This window comes from Centruroides sculpturatus, unplaced genomic scaffold (assembly GCF_000671375.1).
Source record: "Centruroides sculpturatus isolate CEXI.00-Female unplaced genomic scaffold, Cexi_2.0 scaffold891, whole genome shotgun sequence".
Classification (NCBI taxonomy): Eukaryota; Metazoa; Arthropoda; class Arachnida; order Scorpiones; family Buthidae; genus Centruroides; species Centruroides sculpturatus.
This window is the reverse complement of record NW_019385112.1, coordinates 285,195-308,352: the sequence shown is the minus strand read 5'-3', so window position 1 is coordinate 308,352 and position 23,158 is coordinate 285,195. Positions and strand designations below refer to the sequence as shown.

General features: G+C 29.1%; 2 protein-coding genes across 5 annotated transcripts in view; one reads left to right on the top strand and one right to left on the bottom strand.

Moving 5' to 3' along the window:
* The window catches only part of LOC111634941 (uncharacterized protein KIAA2013 homolog), a 44,078-nt gene extending 41,135 nt beyond the window's left edge, over nt 1-2,943 (top strand). The window contains exons 15-16 of the mRNA XM_023379779.1: nt 1,712-1,836; nt 1,922-2,943. Of these exons, the coding sequence (XP_023235547.1) occupies nt 1,712-1,836; nt 1,922-2,106 (310 nt within the window). The 3' untranslated portion in view covers nt 2,107-2,943. The remainder of the gene's footprint in view (nt 1-1,711; nt 1,837-1,921) is intronic.
* A 4,816-nt stretch (nt 2,944-7,759) lies between these two features.
* LOC111634940 (ceramide phosphoethanolamine synthase-like) overlaps nt 7,760-23,158 on the bottom strand; it is a 34,638-nt gene continuing 19,239 nt past the window's right edge. For all 4 annotated transcript variants that reach the window (XM_023379777.1, XM_023379776.1, XM_023379778.1 and 1 more), the window contains exons 4-6: nt 11,166-11,288; nt 9,335-9,415; nt 7,760-7,810 (exon numbers count right to left, since the gene is read on the bottom strand). In XM_023379777.1, the coding sequence (XP_023235545.1) occupies nt 7,781-7,810; nt 9,335-9,415; nt 11,166-11,288 (234 nt within the window). In that variant the 3' untranslated portion in view covers nt 7,760-7,780. The remainder of the gene's footprint in view (nt 7,811-9,334; nt 9,416-11,165; nt 11,289-23,158) is intronic.

Sequence of the window (23,158 nt, the reverse complement as noted above, 5' to 3'; positions counted from 1 at the left end):
AATAATTAATAGCCACTCCAATCGATGTTTATTTGTTTTAAAACGCATGCGCACCAATTTTAAATGTTTAATTCTAAAAATTTAAATTTAAAATCTTTTTTGTATGTTCAAAAACGGCTAGTATCGTTAATGTTTTAAATTTAAATGTATGGTTCGAATTCTTTATTCGAATTTAATTTTACCTGAAGACGACGTGCTTATTTACGTCGAAAGCGCTCGTAAATTAAAATAATTTCAAGTATATTTAACGCCTCATAGACTGACGTTCTTGGAAGAAGAAGTTTTGATTGACATAAGTTGGCGTGACATCCAACCCGTGAACTTAATACACCTAACAAGACCTATTGTCAGGTGGGAACTATTAATCTCTTTAACCCTGGGTCATGGCATGGCTAACTTTGGCTGTTGGGTGTCTGAAAGCAGCCTGAGTGAAGTTGGTTTCACCCTTATATAGAAAATATGATGATCAGTCGAGTTTGCTCCCAATTCAGTCATATTCTGAGTAAATTTTCATTTAGCAGGAACTTCAACATCTGCTAAATCAGAGGAAGTCAAGATGAGATGATGAATTAGATAAAAATCTGCCTTTTCGTTTGTCAGATTTACATGAAAAATCCAATTTTCTATTAAATTTTACTTATAAATTTTAATATAAAATTCAAATTCTTTTTGTATTTAACTGTCCCCAGATCCAGATTCTCATAAACAAACAATAGAAACTACTTTTGTATCAATGATGTGGTCAAGTTACATTGTTGTTTTAGAAATTTTTCTGTTGTCCTAAAAAATTTCAGTTACATGGAAAATCAGAGGTGTAACTTATGATATGTATGACAAATGAAAATAAATGTTTTTTGTCATGTTGATTGATAAATGTTGCTGTTTAACTTATACCTTAGTGCCTTTACCAAAGAAAAAGGTAATGTGGACTACCAATTATTATGCAATAAATAAATATAATGATGATGATGCAGTATAATTTTATAAAAATGGATTAATAAACTTTTATAAAAGAATAAAATGCTGTGGTAGATCGTCAGTGTTTTTGACTCATAAAAGTCAATCATATCCCACTAAGTTGGTAAAAGCTTGTTCTAGAACATTCTTTAAAAGTTTTTAATAAGTATTGCTAACAATTCCATCAAAATTGCTGCTAAATGATGAGGATTATTGCTGAGGCAAAAATAACATTGACAAAATAGTTTGTTTACAAGCCCATAAGAATAATATCTAAAGCAAACATTAAATGTTTGGCATGTTAAATATTCATCATGATATGATTTTTGATCCATAATTTACTGGATGATCAAATGGAAAGTTTACATGCAAGGAGTTGACTTCCCAAATGATACGAGTCAGCTGTGCTTGTTATTGCTGTAATATATTGTGAAAACACTTAATGAATTCAAGGAATAACATTTCATACTCTTTTGCCAGCATCATCGTCTATTTCTCCTATGTTACAATTTACTTCCCAATTAAAATTACTTTTTCACTAAAGAAGAAAATTAAAAATTGCCAAGCTTTGTGATATTGTAACCATTATAATTAGCTTACTTTTTTCAATGTAGGTTTATTTTTAATTTAAATGATAAAAATAATATCTAAAAAATTTTTGTGAATTTAAAACATCTGGAAAAAATTATAATTTTAATATTATGATATGTTTTTAACATAATCAAAATTTTAATAAATGTTTTATCTGTTTTAGGCAGACACCAATTCAGTTTCCAGTGAAATTAACAGAACCCTTAACAGCCATTCTTTATATTACGTCGGATTTTCAGCATATTATAGATTTGAAACATGTAATTCATGTGAAAGAAATTGCTGAAGGTAATTAGAGTTATGTAATTAATTTTTGGGATTTCTCTACAAATGTATCAACAATTGTAATAATCTTTTTTAAAATCTGATTTAGCACCTGCACATGAACATCACATCCTGGCACTTCATCGTCATGGTCATCAGTTGGGAGGCTTACCTGCACTGTTTTGGGTCTCAATTGTATTTCTGATTGTAGTGTTTCATCTGTTTTTGGCAAAACTAATATATAACGAATATTGTGGAAATCAGGATAAGTCTCGTGGACGATATGTCGTATGAAGACAAATTAATGAAAATTGGAAAACATTTATTCTGGTTGATTGAACTGCTGGATTTCTAGTTAAAAATCCAAATGTCAAGTTCACAGTTGCTATGAATACAGACAAAATTGATTCTCTTGTCTTGTACATTTGGTTTAAGTGATACAGTAAATCAGTAGAAAAAAAAGACAATGGTTAAATTGAATATCACCGTCCAATTGGTTTGTGTAATTATGCAGACTGTTTATACATGAATAATGTAAATTCCTACATTGGAAGCATTATATCTACATAATTTAAAAGGTATGGATTTTATTTTTGCTCATTTTATAAGGAGAGATTGTAAATATGTTAATAACAATGTTGTGATGTTTAATGTATAGGTACAAATTTTCCAAGCCAATATTATTATTAAAAGATTTCAAGCTTGAAATTATTGCATATCATGTTTAATCAATATTTTAAATTTTTATATTTACTTAAAAGTGTATAATTAATTTTCTCATAAAATAATTGCAAACCTTTTTAAAAGAATTTTTAAATTAATTTATAAACTTTAATTAAAGATATATAATAGCAGCACATATTATGTATCTTCTTCCAAAAGATGTGCCTCTCATCAAAAAAATTATCTTTTTATAACTTTTTATTATAATTTTTGATGTAAATTGACAGTGTAATAGATAAATTCTAATCAAAAAAAGGATTCTGGTGTTCAGTAAAATAAGTAACAATTTTTTTTAATCAAAATTACTTATCTTTGAACCGCATCAAATGATAATGGCTTGGATATTTTAAATAATATTGTCCAATAAATTATTGACTATTTATAATAGTTTATGGTGAAATTTTTCATGATATGTAAAAAGTTTCTATTATTGCAATAAAAATAATATAATAATATATTTTAAATTTTTTTTTAACATTTTAAGAAAGATGTTCTTTTTCTGAGTAAGAATTGCATTTTATATAATATTGGGTTGTTTGGAAAGTAATTTTGTTTTTTTTTACCACTAGACAGATTAGTCGTATTTTTCCCACCATTTTCATTCTAAACCATATTGTCATTATATATTTTGACAGCTAGCAGTTAAAGGCTTATTTGTAAAAAATTCTGTTTGATTTTGTGCAATTGTTTATTTTTTGTGTCCCATCAAATATGGAACATTGAAAGCAGCGTTTTCGGCATATTTTGCTCTTTTATTACCGAAAAGGTAAGAATGCTGTTCAAGTGAGAAAAAAATTGTGTGACGTGTACAGAGAAGATGTATTGACAGAACGACAGTGCCAAAACTGGTTTACAAAATTTCGTTCTGGCAATTTCAATATTGAAGATGCACCACGTTCTGGATGGCCAGTTGAAGCCAATGAAAACAAAATAAAGGTACTGATTGAAGCAAACTGCCGAATAACAACACGTGAAATCACTAAGAGATTAAATTTGTCAAATTGAACTGTTTATGATTACTTGAAACAAATTGGTTTTGTTTCAAAGCTTGATATATGGGTTCCACATGTTCTTAAAGAGAGATGCTCTCTTTGGTGGGATTTTAAGGAAATTTTTTTTTTGGAGCTTTACCAGACAATTTAACAATCGATTCGAAAGTGTACTGCCATCGAGTAAACAAATTGAGTAATATCATTAAACAGAAAAGGCGGGCAGAATTGATCAACAAAACAGGTGTAGTGTTTTGCCACGATAATGTCAAATTTCACACAAGTTTAGTAACTTCTCAGAAACTGTTATAACTTAGATGGGACGTGCTATCACACCAACCATATTCACCAGATCAAGCACACTCAGATTATTACTTGTTCTGGTCTGTACAAATTTTTTTAACTGAAACACATTTACTTGAAATGACAATGTCAAAAATCACTTGGATCAGTTTTTTGTAAGCAACGATCAAAACTTTATGAATGTGAAATCATGCTACTACCAGAAGCGATGACAACAGGTATTTGACCAAAATGGTCGATATATAATTCAATAAAATATTTATTTATTATAAAAATATTGTTTTTTTTCCATGGAAAAAAAAAAATGAAATTACTTTCCAAACAACCCAACAATTTGCAAATGTAAAGAAGCAATAATTATTTTGCCAATTAGTACAAACGAAAAAAACTATTAAGTATTTTAATAATCTGGCATCACAAAAATAAACTGGCATATAATTCAGTTTAATGATTTTTCAGTTTAGTTTTTTTTTTTAAATTGTTTACAAGTGTGTTTTCTTTTATGGAAACAGTTAATTATATAAACTATAGTTTCAAACATTAATTAATTAAACTTAGCAGTATTATTTTGGAAATAAAGATAATCAGAATAAGCAACTTTCCTTGATAAACTGGCTTTTATGGCTTTCTTAAAAATGAGAAAAGTGATATTTTTATGAATCTCATTGTCATTAGTACACATTCAATGCAATGTTACTTCAGAGCAGTCAGTGTTCACCAACTATCAAAATCTATCAACAGAGGGACTAGTTGTGATATTTTAGCATAAAACATGGCACAAAGTAATTCTTATAAAACAAAAATATTAACTGACAAAAGTGAAATACAAATTACAATGTTTCTCATTGACAATTGCAAAAAGTTTAAGGCTTGAATACTTAGAAATATGAAACAATAAAAATTAGATTTACATACAAAAAATTTAGATGATAGATTTGATAGCAACATCTAAGATTAAATGTCCATTAATAATTCCTAATGCCTACATAAACAATGATAAATACAACAATATAGTTGATGAATAAAGTCTAGCAAAATACTGTAAATTCACTCTTTTGTTGCATTTGGTTGCTGCCATTATGTTTTTGTTATTAGAAGGTATTTCTATCATCCTGAAATTGTTCTGTTTATATAGGTGGCTATGGTTAAGGCATTGCTCTACCACTCCGAGATTCAGAATTTAATCTGGCCAGATCAAAACCCCCATGAACTTTTTGGGAGTCGTGCTAAATATATAACATTTAAGACACTCCCTCATAGTCACATGCACATACATTACTATCATCAGTTTTTAGTCCAATTCTGTTTCATTCTCTTTTCATTCTAATAGTTTCATTATGCTTCTAAAGCAATTCCAAGGCATAAATTTTATTTTATTGTTGAATTAAAGATTTCCTTCATCATCATCATCATCATAAAGATTTCTAATTTGCAGTTTAAGCTGCTAATTTATGACAAAAATAATTGTTAAATTATGTTATAAAAAGTTCTGCATTTATTTATTTATTTGTAGAAAAAGATTATTGAAGTAAATTTCATTTTTAATGTTAAAAAAGTGTAAAGTTTTATTGAAAAAATTTAAAAAAAAAATAGAATTTTATTTTAATGGCTAATTTTTCTAATATGCTTTAATATGCTAAAATTAATTCCCTAGTGGTAAACTACAAAACAATACTGTTATTTTATGTTAAATTGGCTATCGTAGCTGTGAAGTGCAATGTCAACTTTTACTAATAAATAAAATCATTAACTTATAGCACAATTCAAAAATAGCAGTTCCTCTTTGAAAAATAAAATATAAAAATGCCTTTTAAGATTTACAGAATGTATTACTTGGTGATTATTTTCTGTGCTAAATATATATGTACAGTACAAGGAATGTCCAGAGAAAAAGGAAAAAACAAAGAACATGTATGCATAGTATTTTAATTTTTGGACATCCCTCATAGCTTTTGATTGATTTAATTATATAAAAATTATTGCACAAGAGACCTTTTTTTTTTTTAACTGTTGATTCAATGAACTGCATACATTCCATTAATGGTTATTATTCAGCGATTTAGAAAAGAAAAAAAACATTTGCTAGTAACAAACTAAGAAATATCAAGAAATAAAACTAATTAGATATAAACACTATAATTAGGGAAGTTCTTCAGTGAAACAAAAATTCCAGATATTAATAGTTCTTGATTCTTCTTCATTTTAATTGGGCCAATGTTAAGTATTAACAGAAATTTGCATTTATCTTAAAGGTACGAAAAATGTACAGTCTGGCATTATTAATCAGCATGTTTAAAATGCAGTTATTTTTTCATAACTTTGAAATAGTTTCCTTGTCTAGACATTTGATCCACATAAGTGTGTATGGCAATTTGCAACAATAAGCAACTTTGAAGAGCTGTATTGTTGCTAATTAAGTTCTAAAATATTCTATTGTAATTGTCATTTGAAGCATCTTTTACCAATAATGTCATCTAAAACATAAATTAGCTAATTTAACATTAGATAAGATTTATCCTTTAATTATATTCTAAAATAGACAAATGGTACTTAGTTCTTTACATCAGTTTGTCCTTAATGCTTTTGGAATGGACCCAACAATTACATGAAGAATATTTGATGTAGAATTGAGTTTAACTAGTAAAACATCTTCATTTTCTCTTCAATTTATACATTAATTTCTGTTTGATTTCAATGAGTTATATGTAGATCATTTATTTTTAGCAGTAATTTTGTTTGAAATAGATCAGAACAGAATTTAAGAATACTTCAAAATTTATTTTCTATCTGAACAAAAACATTTTATACAAATTTTTAAAAATGTTTACATCTATAACATTTTTTTTTTTTTCCATCAAAAGCACATGAGACCATTTCATCAAATTAATTAATATTGATTCTATGTTTTTTATAAAATATAATTTTATGTTCTTTTATATTACAAAATTCACATAAGATTCCTTATATTTTCACATAAGTTTCTCAAGAATCAACAATGCAAAATTTAAGGAATCTTTATGAAACAGATAATGAATTGATTTCATGCACTTTAATGTATTATTGCAGCTTTACATAATTTTATACAGTATATAACTTATTTTTTGCAAATGTACCTGCTGTCGATTAAACAGAATCTAATATGGTATGTATTTAAATATATATATTCTTTGGCAAAAACTTGTTAAACATAATATGCATATATCTATTAGTTTAGAAAATCAGGAACCATAATTTTTGGCAATTATTAATAAATATATCAATAACATTTATATAAAATATATATTATACCATAATATGTACAATTTGTTTAACAACTGGAAATTTTTATTATTTTAGCATTGATATCATTAATCAGATAAATTAATAAACCATACTAATATATTGCATTATCAAAAAAAATAATTAAAAATTATTTTATATTTACCACAATGTCGATTCAAATTATGGAATACAAATATATCTATATAAATATATTCATTAAATGTCTATATTACAGCTAAAGATATCTTGTTCCTCTCTTTAAATACAACAATTGATGGCACTTTTAATTAAATGATAAAATGAATCTAAACATAACATTTGTTGGCGTATTTTGCTATTATATATATATATAAATGACAACAACAATTGGTCATCAGAAATATCAGAAGGCACAAGATTAAATATTTTTTTTTTTTGTTTGCAATACACTGAATTTTTAATTAACAAACTGGTCACTGATTTTTTTTAACAATTTAAATGATGATAAACTATATTAAAATGAGTGCAGATAATATATTATTTCAATAAATTCTAATCATGACAATTATTATATAACAATAAATGGCAGATGAATCATTTTGAATTTTGTGCAATTTTCCAAACAATGACGATGCATTCTCCTCATGCCTTTGGGATTTCGCAAAATAGTCTTTGGACGGAATTGTCTCTTGGCCCTAGACACGTGTGGAAAATTAGGATACGTGGCCAATGTAATTTTGAATCTGAAATAAAAAACATTTAAAGATAAAGTAATAATGACTGTGTAAGAAATTAAAATCAAATACAGTAGAGCGTTGATTATCCGAAAGAATTCCAGTCGGCAAATTTAAATTTTCGCCAGTGCTGTGGCACTGCAATCTTTGGCTATGTCTTGGGCTACTCAAATATTTTACGTTTTTGATACTAAATTAACTTCTGAAGTATAATTTTTTATTGTTTTTATATTTTTCAATATATTTATTTTGTTTGTACAAAATAAAAAAATAATTTTTAACGATACAATAGTCTTCGTTAGGCTTAACATTGACGAAAATTCAATGCAAAGCGACACGCAACGGAGAAAAATGTCAAAATGGGATAAATTAATATATTTTTTCATACATAATTGGTTATCCAAAACATCAATCTTCCGAACAACCCCAGTTCCCAATTGATTCGGATAATCGACATTCTACTGTAATTTGATTAGTATCCAAAGTAATATTTATTTGTGAGTTTTTTGTTTTGTTAAAATTGTAGTAATATTTATTAATGAAATGATACCATTTAACATTTGATATTTGTGTGTGTATAAACATATTTTGATCATTTTAATACTGGTTGATAATAAGGAAAATCAACTGAATTTTCTAGTCTGGCAAACTGTTGAATTCAGATTATCTAAAAGTTTAATGAATCAGGATCCTATTCCTCACTATCCAGCTGAATCCATGATGGGCATAATTTAGATGCTGAAAGATATCTTAGCACTTAACTAAGACAGAAAAAAATACTTAAGCAATGAGTAATCTCAAAAATCAAATTTTGTATTGATAAGATAAAAACATTTTTCTCCATTAATTCTTAAAAGTAATTTGATTTTAAATGTTTAAATTTATGTTTAAAACTTTTTGTTAAGATTAATGTTTTCAGTATGGCTGATTCTTCTGTATATATGTAAACAGGGTGGTGAAAATTTTCATTGATATTAAAACGGGCATGTTCTAGTTATACATTTTGTAATTGTTTTAAGATTTACTATTAATTACATACTGAATAAATTACTAATTATTATGAAGTAAAAAATGCCAGCAATTGAAAATACTGCACTGTGAGCAAATAATGATAATACACTAGTTTAAACTGCATGCTGATAGTGCATAAAGATTTCAGGTAAATAACAATATAAATTTAAAAATACCTTTTTAATTAAGCAGAACTTTTATAAGTGTGTTCTACACTTCATGTGATCAGAGTAATAAATATTTTCAAACAATCAAATTCTAATATACATATATATAAACTGATAGAAAAAAATTATAAAACAATAAATGAATATATTCAATCAAGAAGTCATGCATAAAAATTAAAAACAAACAATTTAACTTTAAATATATTTATAAGCCTTGCATATAAATCAGATAATTTCCTGTTATTGATTTAGATGTATTTTTGAAATTCAAGGTCTTTACATTTTAAATTTAAGGACATTTATTAAGGATAAAATATTTTAGTTTATAAACAAAAATATACTTAGGAGTACTTACACTATGCAAATGTAAATGAGTTAACACTGTTAAAGTGATAATTGTTGAAAAACCAATATACTGAATCCAAGTCAAAAATTCCTAGAAAAGTATGTTAAAATATTAAATATCATGTTCATAAAATTTAATAAAAACTAAAAGGAATAACAATAATAATTGACCAAATGGAGAATATGAATGCACTATATTTTTACTATAACAACATAAATAATATAGTCCAATCTTGTTAATCCAAACTAATTATTGCACAGGATTATATATAAATTTTCCTTTGTTTGGATTAATGAAATAAAAATGGACTAAGGACAAATAAATATGTTTTATATTTAAATTTATGTACAATTTATTTTTGTTTTGGCTGGAACATTTAACAGAAAAACAAACAAAATTGGTTAAAATTAAGCATAGTTCAGATTAGTGTGAATGCTCTGTACTTCCTTTATCTTTTGACTGACAATATCACCAGAAAATTATCATAATAATTCAAAAGTTAAGTAAATTTTCAAATAAAGAATCTTGCATTACAATTCTGTTTAAATTATCAGAGCCTAATGCTTATAAAACTTTCATTGTAAGACTGAAATTAATGAAATAATATAATTTGTTTTAGCCCCGCACATATTTCTACAATAAATTGATAAAGTTACATATTAATACAGTTCAATGTTGTTTTTTTTTATGTGATTTTTTATGAATATTTATGTTTTCAACTATAGAGATACATTTGAATATAATTAGTGCTTAAATTATACAAAGTAAAAACATAAAATATAAAAATTTTAACTAAAATTCTAAACTTTATATTTTGTAATGTTACAATTTACAATTACTAAAAAAATCTGAGGTTCTCTTCAGAACATTGTAATTTTTTAAAGAAAATGTTTATCACCAAAAAAAAATTCATTTTTATTTAGTGTTTTCTAAAAGATCAAAAACAACAAATTTAAAAAAAGGTTGCTCATAAATGCTTTATATAAAATATAAAGCATTTAACATTGCAGATCTTTAATGCTAAAAATTTAGTTGGAAGAAGGAATTTTAAAAATATAATTATCAAATTAATATATTTTTAATTATATAATTTCAAAATTGTAAAGTGATGTGAAAAAAATATAATAAATTTACATCATTATGCTTAAAAACAATATGATTTGTTTCTATGGTGAACAATTAATAAGCAAGATAACTCAATCTAAATAACGCATTTAATAAATTTTTTATGGCATGTAATAGCAAACTGTTTTATTGTCTTTTTTAGCAGCACTTCATACCTGGAGCAAAATAACTTTCTTGGAAGGAAAAATTAAGAGATTTCTGTAAGCTTACACTAAAAAATTAGTTCTAATCTTAAAAATTAAAGTTACAGCCTACGATTGAAACTTTTTGAATAAATAAATAAAACAGTGAATGAGCAAATCTTTGAATGATTAATTTTTCAAGAAAATTTTACAAAAATACTGTTATTTATATATTATTTGCATAGAAATTTAACATCAGACACTTCTAGATAAATATATCTAGAAGAAAATAAAACTGACAATACAAACTAATAAGTTAGTATTAATTTCATTTAAGTTAGTATTTGCTTTTGCTTATATTTTTATATAGAGTAATCAAAAATTCACTACGCACTAATATTAAGAGTATAGTAATAAAAGTGTATGGTGAATTTTTGAATCATCTTGTGTTTATGAATACATTTACTTAGATATTACAACTAGCATTTATGTACATATTTGTTACCAGCTTTATTCATAATAGTATTTGATAGCTTTCTTTCTGTAACAATTTCCATGAATAAAGTAACAATAAAAATTTGAAAATTTCTTACCCATATTTTATTAATAAACACTGCAAACAGTAACATTTGCATTAGAGAATGTGCATTTAATATTCTCCAAAACCACATAATCACCCATACTACAGAAGACCGTAATATTTCATTCTGTACTATCTAAAAAGAAAAAAATAATATGAATATAATTATAGTTTAAAAATTAATTTATTTCTTCTAAATGGATAAATTCTTTTATAAGCCTTTCTTATTTTTTTAGAATATTACATAACAATATTAACATTTGAAATTCTAAAAACTAAAATAATATGGTATGTTAATATTAGAATTGATAGAAGAATTTTCATACTAAATTATTTTGATTAGAAATTATCAATTTCTCTCTAATAATTATGATTTTAATGTAACACTTAGTTTTTAAGTTTTTATTTATACATACTTTGGGATGTCATGTTTAATAAATTGCATAAACTTAAAATAATCTTTTAAAATAAAAATGTGTAATTTCTTACTACATATATTTAAAACTAAGTTAACAAAGATTTATTGAATCAGTTCAACTTACAATTTTTGTTGACAATCTTAGTTTATATTGAATCACAAGATAATATTATCTGTATGATCCTGCATTAATTGCCATATCCCATTATCTTAATCTAATGCATTCTTGAAAACAATTCAAATGTCAAGTGTTTTCCTTTATTTCTTTAGGAAAAAATTTTAACTCATCTTGATTAATCCAAATGACACTAAAACAATGCAACAAACCTAATTTGCCTATCAATTCATATTTTGAGCATGATCATAAACATTACATTTTAATTAGATCATTGTGTTTGTAATGCAACAACTTCTATAGTACTTCAAATTAGGAATTGTATGTAATATGCAATAGACAATGATGAAAATGTTACAACTAAACTACATTTTATATTAAGTTATATAAAAATAATAAAGAAATGAAATAATAAACTTTCATTTCAATTTTGATCTTTTACTTAAAAATAAATCATTTTTGTATACTTTACACTGAATTTTTGTGACAATTGGAGTAGAACATTAACAATACCACTGGAATAAATATTGAGAATGTACTGTACTGTACTTCCCACTGTTATTAGTGAAATTTTTGGCTTTTCACAAATGTGCTTTGAAAAAAACTATAATATCAAGATTATTCAATTCAGATATTGCAACAGGTATTAAGGAGTATTATTCATTTTTGCTGGATTATGGATACAGGGAGTCTCAATATACATAATGTCATACTCAATATCCACTTTTGCTTTGATGAGTATAAATTTAGCGTAATTTTAATCATTCATTTTGTCTGTACAGGTATACCTCGACTTATGTTGTTTTGAGTTATGTCATTCCCGATTATACGTCGTTTGTCAAAAAAAGTATATGGAAAAATAAAAATCAAGTTTAAGTCATTTTATTTGACTTTATGTCTGTCTGCCACAAATATTGAAGTCATAATATCACTAGAAAAGCATTTAAAGCACATTAAATCATATTAATTAAAGTATATACTGTACATTTACAAGTACTGTATGTACTGTATTTACAGTACATGCATTCGTAAATTTAGATTATTTTTTCTGTACTGTATTAAAAACTAAAATTTATTTGTTTGTAAGCTTAAAATAGATCCTTATTAACCATATATTATTAAAAATGCATTAATAAATAAAATACAGAACCGGGAAATGGTAACTTATGGTTTAGCCTAGTGACAAGTAGATTTGGAGACAAGTAAATTCGACTTATATCGGTAATTGGTTCCAGGAGAGGCGACGTAAGGCGAGGTATACCTGTACTAGTCTACACTGATTATTATATCATTGATGCATAAAATAACAATATGTTTACTTTATTTTCATTATAAATCATACAGAAATTGTGTTAACTGAATGAATGAAATTTGACATTAAATTGTGATATTATAATTAGTGAGGATAATTTCAAAATCAATGCTTTTTATATGTAACCTTGGTATGTATGTATGTATGTACGTACAGTAGAGCGTCGATTATCCGAATCAATTGGGGACTGGGGTTGTTCGGAAAATCGATATTTCAGATAACTGATTATGTACGAAAAAATATATTAACCTATCCCATGTTGAAATTTTTCTCCATTGCGTGTCGCTTCGCGTTGAATTTTCATCGATGTTAAGCCTAACGAAGACTATTGTATCATTAAAAATTATTTTTTTATTTTGTACAAACAAAATAAATATATTGAAAAATATAAAAACAATAAAAAATTATACTTCAGAAGTTAATTTAGTATCAAAAACGTAAAATATTTGAGTAGCCGAAGACATAGCCAAAGATTACAGCGCCACAGCACTGGCGAAAATTTAAATTTGTCGACTGGAATTCCTTCGGATAACCGACGTTTCGGATAACCGACCTTCGGATAAACGATGCTCTACTGTATTTNTGATATATAATATAAGATCTCCCATTTGTAGATCGATAACTAAATAAATGTTAGAAAATAACCCAAGTTCAATCAGTCTTAGATCCTATTCCCACTGATTCTGAAACGTGTCCCTAGTTGGATTGTAACTGATACGGTTCGTCTACCATAAAATAAGTGAATTTATTTAAATAAGTCGGTTGTACTTACTTCGTTCCTGTTATAGTTACAGATGCAAAATAAACCCATAGTCTTCTTCATCCCCGCTTCGACTTCAACCTTTTCAACTTTTTTATTTTTATTTTATTTTTTTGCTTTTGTGAATACCTACGAGAGTAACATCGTTTGGATGTAATCAATAACTTCGGCATTTGAAAAATTAATCGACCATCTGTTAAAGAATTCATTTTGCCCTCCGCAACGTGTTTACAAACCTAAAACAGCTGTTTTCACCGTGACACTTTCGATACTCTCACACCCAAAGCGTTCGTGTTTGTGAACGGGAAACGAGACTATTTCTACTGACTCCAACTTCGCAAACTAAAATCGATGGTCTTTTACTAATAACCACATTGGATATATTTTTAAACTAAAACGAAATTCCTTTAATAACGGTTACGAAAATATCGAAACAGTCTTTCGATCGCGAATAAATAAACGAGATTTACGAACGGCTCACTCTATCGGTAGGTCCGCGAACTAATCGGCATGGATACATTAACATCAATCTAATTTCTTTCGATCGTGTTATCCATCGTCGCGACGATACCCGGCAAGTGGACATTCCTTTCGATCGAATAAAAAGCGGAAAACTATTTTAAAAACAAAGAAAACTCACTTTCGGTAGATAAAATTTTACGACCAACTTTCCACATGGCTTTAGCAAAACCGATGGCTCGTCCCCTAGCGGAGGCGGGTTCACAAATTAAGAAAAATTTTATAATATAAAAAGTGTCCCTTTTTTACTTTATGTTATAAATAAAATCTTATATTCTTATTTCTTCTCTGATATTTAAAATATAATAATTGCAATAATTTATATCTCAATTTCTTACTTTTATTTATTATACATTTTTGGTGTCTACGAGATGGAATAATTCTAACTCGTTGGATGTTATACATCCGGTAAAAATGGACTCAGGCTCGTTGGCAGAATTTACACAACATAAAACTATACAAGTTTTTATATACAATATATTAATGTTAAAGAAAACATATATTCAGTACTTAGCCAATCGTGTTGCTACATTTCGTACAAAATTAGTGTAAATATTCAATTACTAGTTGAAATTCGGATAGATGACGTCGGAATTCAAAACAGCCAATCGGCGTTTTTATTGAGGAGCAGAATTTAGTTGCTTGTTGCTGGAGTACGTTAATACAGTATATATGAAAACGCGAGCCAATGAGATGGCTCATTTCAAACGAAATAGGGACGTCATTGGCTGGTTTATCAAGCCTTATTAAAAATGACTTTTTATATACTCGGCAGTCTTTTTGTTATAAGTACGTAATGATTGCTTTGCATTTTGTATGATTATTTAAATAAAGAATTCGCACGAGAACAGAAATTGCAGTTGGTGTAACCCGTTTTCTATGGCAGCAAATAGAAAATTTTCAAAATTTTCTTTCCTCTTTCCTCAGCAATTCGCGGATATCTTCCCACGTTTCGACGTTTTTTGAAATTTGTCCCGATTGGGCCATAGTCCAACTGCGATAATTTCCACTTAAATTTCAAGATTTCTATTCGAGAGTTTCGAAGTTTGGATGCCGATGAATTTGGTCTTCACAGGGAATTGGGAAACGTTTTCGAACAATCGAGGCCCGACGACGAAATCAGATAAAAAGTAAGGTTCTTGTATAAAATTAACGGAATTCTGTAAATGTAGCAATAGCAAAACTCGCCGATTTTCGAGGAAACAAAATTACAGATGTCTCCGGATAGCACCTATACAATTTGACGATCGGATGGCCCTTCGGTCAAGGTGGCAGCCTGCCTTTCTGGGGGACCCGGGTTCAAATCCGGACGGCTCATTAAATCCCCAGGAATTTTTCGGGGGTGGTCTTTCTGGATATGTCGGACCCTGTTCCTCACCACCTGACTGTCTCATTAAAGGTCTAGCCGAACCCATAATGGACTTGCTATATGAGGCCCTCTTAGTGACCACAGAGCGGAAAGAGTTAAAAAGAAAAAAAAGCATCTATACAAGACCAATAATAGAAGACCAAGCACTTTGGCCTGATGTGCGTTTTACTAGTTTAGTTTTTTTTGTCTTTTGATTAGAGGTGAGAGAGCCAGTTCCGCTGCTGGAACTGGAACTGATCCGAGTGCGAAACTGTTCCATCGGAACCGTTAAGCTGGACGGTCTCTCATTGGTTTTATATAGGATATAAAATGTTTGTTTCACTATTCTGATTTTTGGTCGATCTGCTTCAAATTATTCTTGTTTAATTCGAAATCTGAGGAAATAGACTATCACGAAACATAGACACCTTACCCCTCCCCTGATTTCATCCTCCCTCATTAACTCCTAAACCGATTCGATCTGCATCTAATTTTTCATGCTTAATCTCTGGGATTCTGGAGAAAATATAGACTTTCATAAAATCAGGACACACCATCCCGATTTGATCTCCTGGACACTTCGCCATAAACATAATTGTAAGCTAAAATAATTAGCCATTTTCCTGTTAGGAGGGGTGATGCCAGACATATCTGTTTGTTTCTAATAAAACAAATATTTACCAACTCTAATAAAAATATAAATTAAAAAAAAATCTTGGTAAGTTTAAAATACTCTAAACTAAATTGATCATTCTTAAAACCCGCGAAACTTTTTTATTAGTTCAAGTTCAAATCCAGATAAGAATATTTGTCAAATTGGGTCACGTTCCTCTTAATCCCGCATTGTAACTTATGAAATCAACTGCACTCCGCATTCGTAAACCAAAACTTTCTAGCGTATTTCCTAGGTTTTCGTCGTTGAATTTCGTATTCCGATTACCATCGTCCGTCATTAGATCGGTCATAGCATCATACTCGTTGCACGGTCGGTTTTAGAAGTTCAATGTAAAAAAACGAAAAAAAAAACTTAAGACGCAACGATATTATTTGTTAATTAATTTTCTTTCTCAGCTCGCGTCCTGTTTTTGTTTGTTTGTTTGTGTGTTTTTTTTTGTTGATTTACTGTTAAGATGCTTGTAAAAGTCCAACCTGGCCACAGTGTCTTTTGAGAAAATAAATAAAAAAACAATCTCGAATAAATAGAAAATGGAAGCATCGATCCTTCGGCGCAAGTAACGGATATAAGGAACAAGATGGGAAAATTTCCGAATATGGCAGTCTCGTCGCCAGTTTTCGAAGCTTTCTACTAAAAATGTAAGTTTTTTTCGTGAAAATCTTTTTCTACAAAACCACGATCTTTTAAAGAACTTATTTCGTCCGCTCTTTTTTATTATAATTTTTCACATCGATTAATTTAAAGCCTTTCTCCACTGAGTCGCTGACCATTGCGTGCCCTCTAGAAATAATATCTAGGAACATAGATTGTTTTTTTTTTGTTGTTGTTTCTTTCATTCAAGTACTCATTAATTTGTTTTTAATTGAGTAAAAATAGTATAAAATAAAAACGCCGTAAAATGTAGTTTCATTAAACACGAAAACAAGTTTTGCATTTTGCAACGTTGGCCCGCGGCGAACAAACGTCATTCGTCGAGAAGCGATTCTTTTGCTATTTTGAAACGATTTAAATTTAAATTAATCCACGTTGTATTTTAAAAATATCGATGCATAATCGACGCCAGTTTTTAAAATATAAAGCGGATTAACTTAATCGAAGAATTTAAATTACGAGCGAATCGTCGGTCCCAAATGCGACTGAGGCTTCGTTCGATACCGACGGCAGATCTTGGACAAATTTAGCACTTCGGGCCCTTTGGTCTTTCTTTAAAGTAGAAATCAATTGGAAGAATAACGAATCGTATTTGCGAACGGACTACGGAAGAAATAGAGGTAAATTTTCGTGTGGAAGAGGACGTCCGCCAGGGGGATTTCCGTCGGAACAGCGTAAAGTCCTCCGCTCCATCCGGTAAGTTTTCTTCGTTTCCCGATTATAGTTTTGACATATTACTCCGATCGGACGCACTCAGGATGGTCGGAAGTCGACGTTCCTGGCACCTTCGCCCTCCGTCTCTCGTCTTTGGCTTCCGGTCCCTTCCCGATTGGTCGATCGGACGGCTAAGCCTATTTCTCGTAGATTAACCCAGCGTTTCGTTTCCGGAAAGGAACGACGACCCGAACGGACGGGGGGCGTCCGCGCGCGTCCGTTCGGGTCGACCGGAAAGTGTCGGGTCTCCTCCGACACTTTCCGGTCTCCCCCCCGAACGTCGGCCCGCTCTTCGGAGACCGGACGGCCGTGGGTTCCTCGCCCAGACGGCCGTCGGTCTTCGCACCCGAGACAAAGCCGAATCGGACGACCGCCGATCCCCCGAGCGGAACTGCCGCCTGCGGTTGAGACGCTTCCGGTTGCGGGAAGTGGCCGTCAAACGCTGCGGCGGAACGGCGACGCCGCCGCCGCCGCCGCCTCTGTTCGGAAAGGCCGACATCGGGGCCGCCGTCTTTCTCCTGATCACCTCGGATCTTTCCGTCGGAGCGAGACGGGAAGAAAGGCGGTCTTCGCCCTTCCTTTCGAAGGTCGATCGCCTCGCATCTTCGTTTCGCCGGGACGACGCGACGCGAAAGAGGTTGCGCTTTATCGCGGTCCAACATTTTATCGAAGTGACGTAACCTGGCGGCCACGCCCGTATTTTTCCGGTGCAGTCAAAGGAGATAAGACGTGTGGAATACCGTGTTTAGCGTAAAGGAAGAGTTAACGAAGAATTATACGCACAAAGCGGACTCTCGGGCTTTGGGTTGAGGTAGAAGTCTCTGGGCTAAGAATGCAGAAAAAAAAATTTATATATATATATAATAAAACACACACATATAGTGATAGACTTAATATCTGCAATATATTGGTGAAAATAGCTCCATACATTTTCACCAAAAATTTTTGGCATGTAATTTTGTTTTTGTTTTATTTCTTCTAAAATAAATACAAATGTTGATAATGCAAAATACTATTGTATCAATTTATAACACGTAGCAATTTGGTTTAAAATAAACCCAAATTTACCAAAATTATCTTTTGCTGGTGGGTATGCTCCTATTGTTTGATGGATAGCTCTGGCTGCTGAAACACAGGTTTATTAGGTTTTAATAAATTTTCTTTAAAAAATAATAATTGGTGTATTTGAAATTAAACTACATGCTGTACATAGTGTGAAAGTGAGGTCTCAAAGTTATTGCAAAATCTGAATCAAAAAGTCATGAATCTTGGATAGAGAAATTCTTATGGAGTAAATGATGGAAGATTTTCAGTTAAACAAAATACTTGTTTCTGCTATACTGTAATTGCATTATTATCTTATATAGAGTTTGCTGTCATTTTTCTAATATAGATTAGAAAGTTGAAGTAAAATTTGTAAATCCTCTTTTTTTTTTTTTCGTAATTACTTAAAATAAATTTTTTATCCACAATTTGGATATGCTAAATTTCAAATTCGATTTTGACCTTTTGGAAAAGATTTGCTGTTACCATTTTTTTTTTTTTTTTTTTAATGACTGAAAATTATTTGAAATCCTAATAACTTCATAATACAGCAAAGCTCAGCAAAAACATCTAAATAAAAGAAACTTTTGAAAGTTGTGGCATAAGAATATCAGAATCAGATTTGGCAGTGAGACTGTGTAATGTGCATTTTATTCACATGTTGAGATTACAACTATAGAATGTTTTGGATGAAGCAATGTTGCCACAATATTAAATTGGGAAAACAAGCATCGTCACTGAAAAAGGCTTCAAGCTTTACTTTGAGCAATATTAGTGAAGAACTTTAAGGCACAAAGGTACTTGCCCAAATTATTTTATGTGCAACAACTTTAAGATGCAAAGTAAAGCTTGAAGCCATTTCCTGGGACAATGTTTGTTTACCCGATTTATTGTTAGGTATGATGAAATTGCTTTATCCAAAACTTCTTGTAGCTGTAATCTATGTAATGTGGCATAAGAAACTGTTATCTTTACTGAAACCAGATTTAACATGTGAATATAGCACACAACTTTCATAAGTTTATTTAGATGTTTTTGCCAAGCTTTACATTTCAAGCCAGTTCCACCAGTTTTTTATGGGATTATTCACAATAAGTAGGTAATTTAACTGCAACAAAAACTATTTTGTGTAACAAATTATGGTTTATTTTCTATTACTACAATACACAATAAAAACAATTATTGGTTTAAATCAAATTATTCTAGATAATTTTTAAACAGTAACAGTTGTATTTGTAAAGATCCACTTGACTGTTTATTTTTTATTGAAATTTCCCTAAATTAGAGAACAAAAATTTGAATTTTGGAGAAGAAAATTTCCAAAATGTAATTCACAGTCATTTTAGATAATACAAGAGAAAGAATCAAAATACTGTTTCTGAACCATTTCTGTAAGTACTACTGCAATTGTTACTATTTTGATCTATAATACAGCAGAGGCAATACGGAATTTTGATTTGATTCCTTTAAAAATATATATCTAAAAATCATGTCGACAAAACAAAGTAATTTGTCTCCAATTGCACTTCATTTTAAAACTACTAAATTTACAAACATTTTATTCAAATAACTCCAACACTTAATATTAGACTCTGTTCCATACAGTCTATAATAAAATTTTGAGACAAATTGTAACAACATTTTTGTCAATCTCAAAAAATATCTTGCAATTTTTTTGCTTATCCCTTACTATCAACTTTCCTTAAGTTCATTCAAAATATTTTATAAAATATTGATGCAGGAAGTAATCATTGATTTTATGACAAAAGAAGGCAACAAATATGATGTTTTGATTTAATAATAAGTCATGGTACTGTCATCAGAGAGCATATCAAAATAAATCCCAAGGGTGCCATTAACTTTTGTACTTTTTGTGATTAGAAATATTAAAAAATCTTTAAATAAAACTATCACAAATTAATCAAGCTTGGAATGTGTAACAACATTACAGTATTTTATTGAAAACTGTAATGGTATTTTTCAGAAATAAATAATGGATGTATATATAAAAAACACTATATATATGGGAAAACTATATATAGTGTTTCCTGCATCTTCCGCCAGTCACTTGTTGAAAAAAGATTATGTTCGATTCAATTATTCGATGGAGAGTTCGTTTTGTCGGTGAGCTTCATCTAAAATCTTTCTGGCACCCTGACGTAGAAGTCTGTCGGCCAGGGCGATGCCTAACTGTTCGGCCAGGTGTGACAGTTCCTCCGATATTCCTAGATTTATGATTCCGCAGTGTTCTTTAAGTTTCTCTTCAGTAATCTGAAATACAAATTAATCAATATTGATTAAACTCCCCTGAAAAATTCTGTTCTTAACCTTTTTTAAAAAATCAATCCTTTAAAAAAACTTCTTAAAAGATTTAAAAAAAAAAATATAGTTGTCTTCTGTATTAACCTTTGAACTTTTAATCTATAACCACATTTTATCAGAGACAAAACTACTAAGGATTACAACCATTAGCTTTTATTACAATACAATGCATTTCCACCCCTCTTCATGTAATGTCAGGTAATACATAACTACAATAGGGAAACACACAGTTGTTACAAAATTATTACAAATTACAGCATTCAAATGATTTATCTTATAGCAAACTAATATCTTTTGCATACAGCGCTCCACTGTATTGATGTCCTACCCTTGAGGCATCGTTCTAACAGCCATTTGTCTGTTTGTGAGCTATTTTGCCCTACCACTTCTGTCCATATGTCATCTCCATCCCATTATTTAAGTTAATGGTGTTGTGTGCACTTACAATCGTGAAACACCATTAACTTAAATAATTTTTTGCTCAAAATGCATTGTATTGTAATAAAAGCTAACGGTTGTAATCATTAGTAGTTTTATCTCTGATAAAATGCGGTTATAGATAAAAAACAACAGTTGTCTTCTGTATTAACCTTCAAAGTTTTAATCTTTTAAAAAAACTTCTTAAAGGATTGATTTAAAAAAAAAAATTTTTTCTTACTTTTATAAATGAAAATACAGTATATACATTTTTGGGATGAGTTATTTGAGTTGTTAACAAGATTTTAGTTTGCTTACAACAAAGGAAAGAATTTTTGGAGTGTTATTAGGATAAAAGTTGTAGATTTAATTGATATAGTATTATTTTAGTGATTAACTTCATCTAATTCAAGTTCATTTCTCAACTTTTAGAGAGTATAATTTTAATTACTAGTATATATTCTATACGAACAGTTTATTTCTGCTTAAATATATTTAAAATAACATCTATCTATGAAATTTCTTTCATGTGTATTCTGCTGGATAGTTCAAACATAGTTGAATTTAGAAATTATATCGAATTATTTGAAGATAATACTATGAAAAATATTTATTTCTGAATTACTATATACAGAAGAAGATACCTCTTTTTGAAGTTTACATTCTACAAAACACTCCAACATTTGTAAATTTCCATATTTATAAGATAAATACATTAAAACATTGAGGCTAGGAGATTGAAAAAAAAAATATATATATATGTTACAAAATAAAACCACATTATTTTCATACAAATTTCATATAACTGAAATTGTTTTGCACCAGGTACAGCTAAAAATCTATATATAACAGCACCTATTTCTAGTAGATATAAAGCTCTACCATCCCCAAGTGGTAAGGATGAAAGGAAAGATGATGTCTGTGGCATCGCCAGTTCCGATTTTTAAACTTGTGTTTTTAAGGAAAGTTTTAATTTTGACAGCCAAGTAGCCTGCAGAGAAAGGTCGGTTGTCAAAAGTTTGTATTCCAGAACACTGTTTAAAAAGGAACCATTAATAAAAACATAATAAATATTGAGTTATTTTAGCTTGCATGAACTTATTTATTTTTAAGAAAATTTTTTTGGTAATTTTGGTCTGTAAGTTTGGTTGCATTAAGAAGTAGTCTTTGGTCTCTTTCAAACTGAGAATGTTTTTTTTTTACATTTTCAATATAGTAATAATTCAAAAATAAATATTTGTTTTCAGTATGAAGCATAAATTCTCATATTGAAAACTTAAACAGTTACATGTCTGCATTTGAAATAAGCATAATAAATCAATCATGATTCATGAAGTATTATTTTTAGTAACTTGTTATTGCATCAGCAAAACATCAATATATAAGCATGATGATAATTTGTTTAGAAACTGAATGAATTCAAGATTAATTCAAAATTAATTGTACATAAAATATAAATGCTTTCAGAAACCATTTGTATTATTGTTTTGCTACATTACTAAATTGATTTTGAATTTCCTTTTTTCAAAATTTAACAGTATAAATAAAAGAATCAAATTTAAGAAAAAATATTTATTAATTACTATGTTTAAATCTATATAATATAGAATTTATCTCTAACCTGATTAAAAATTTGTGCCAAAGGAGTATGAATGTAGTTATTCACTTGATCCATCATCATCATTTTAACAGAGAGACCAGAAAATGGTG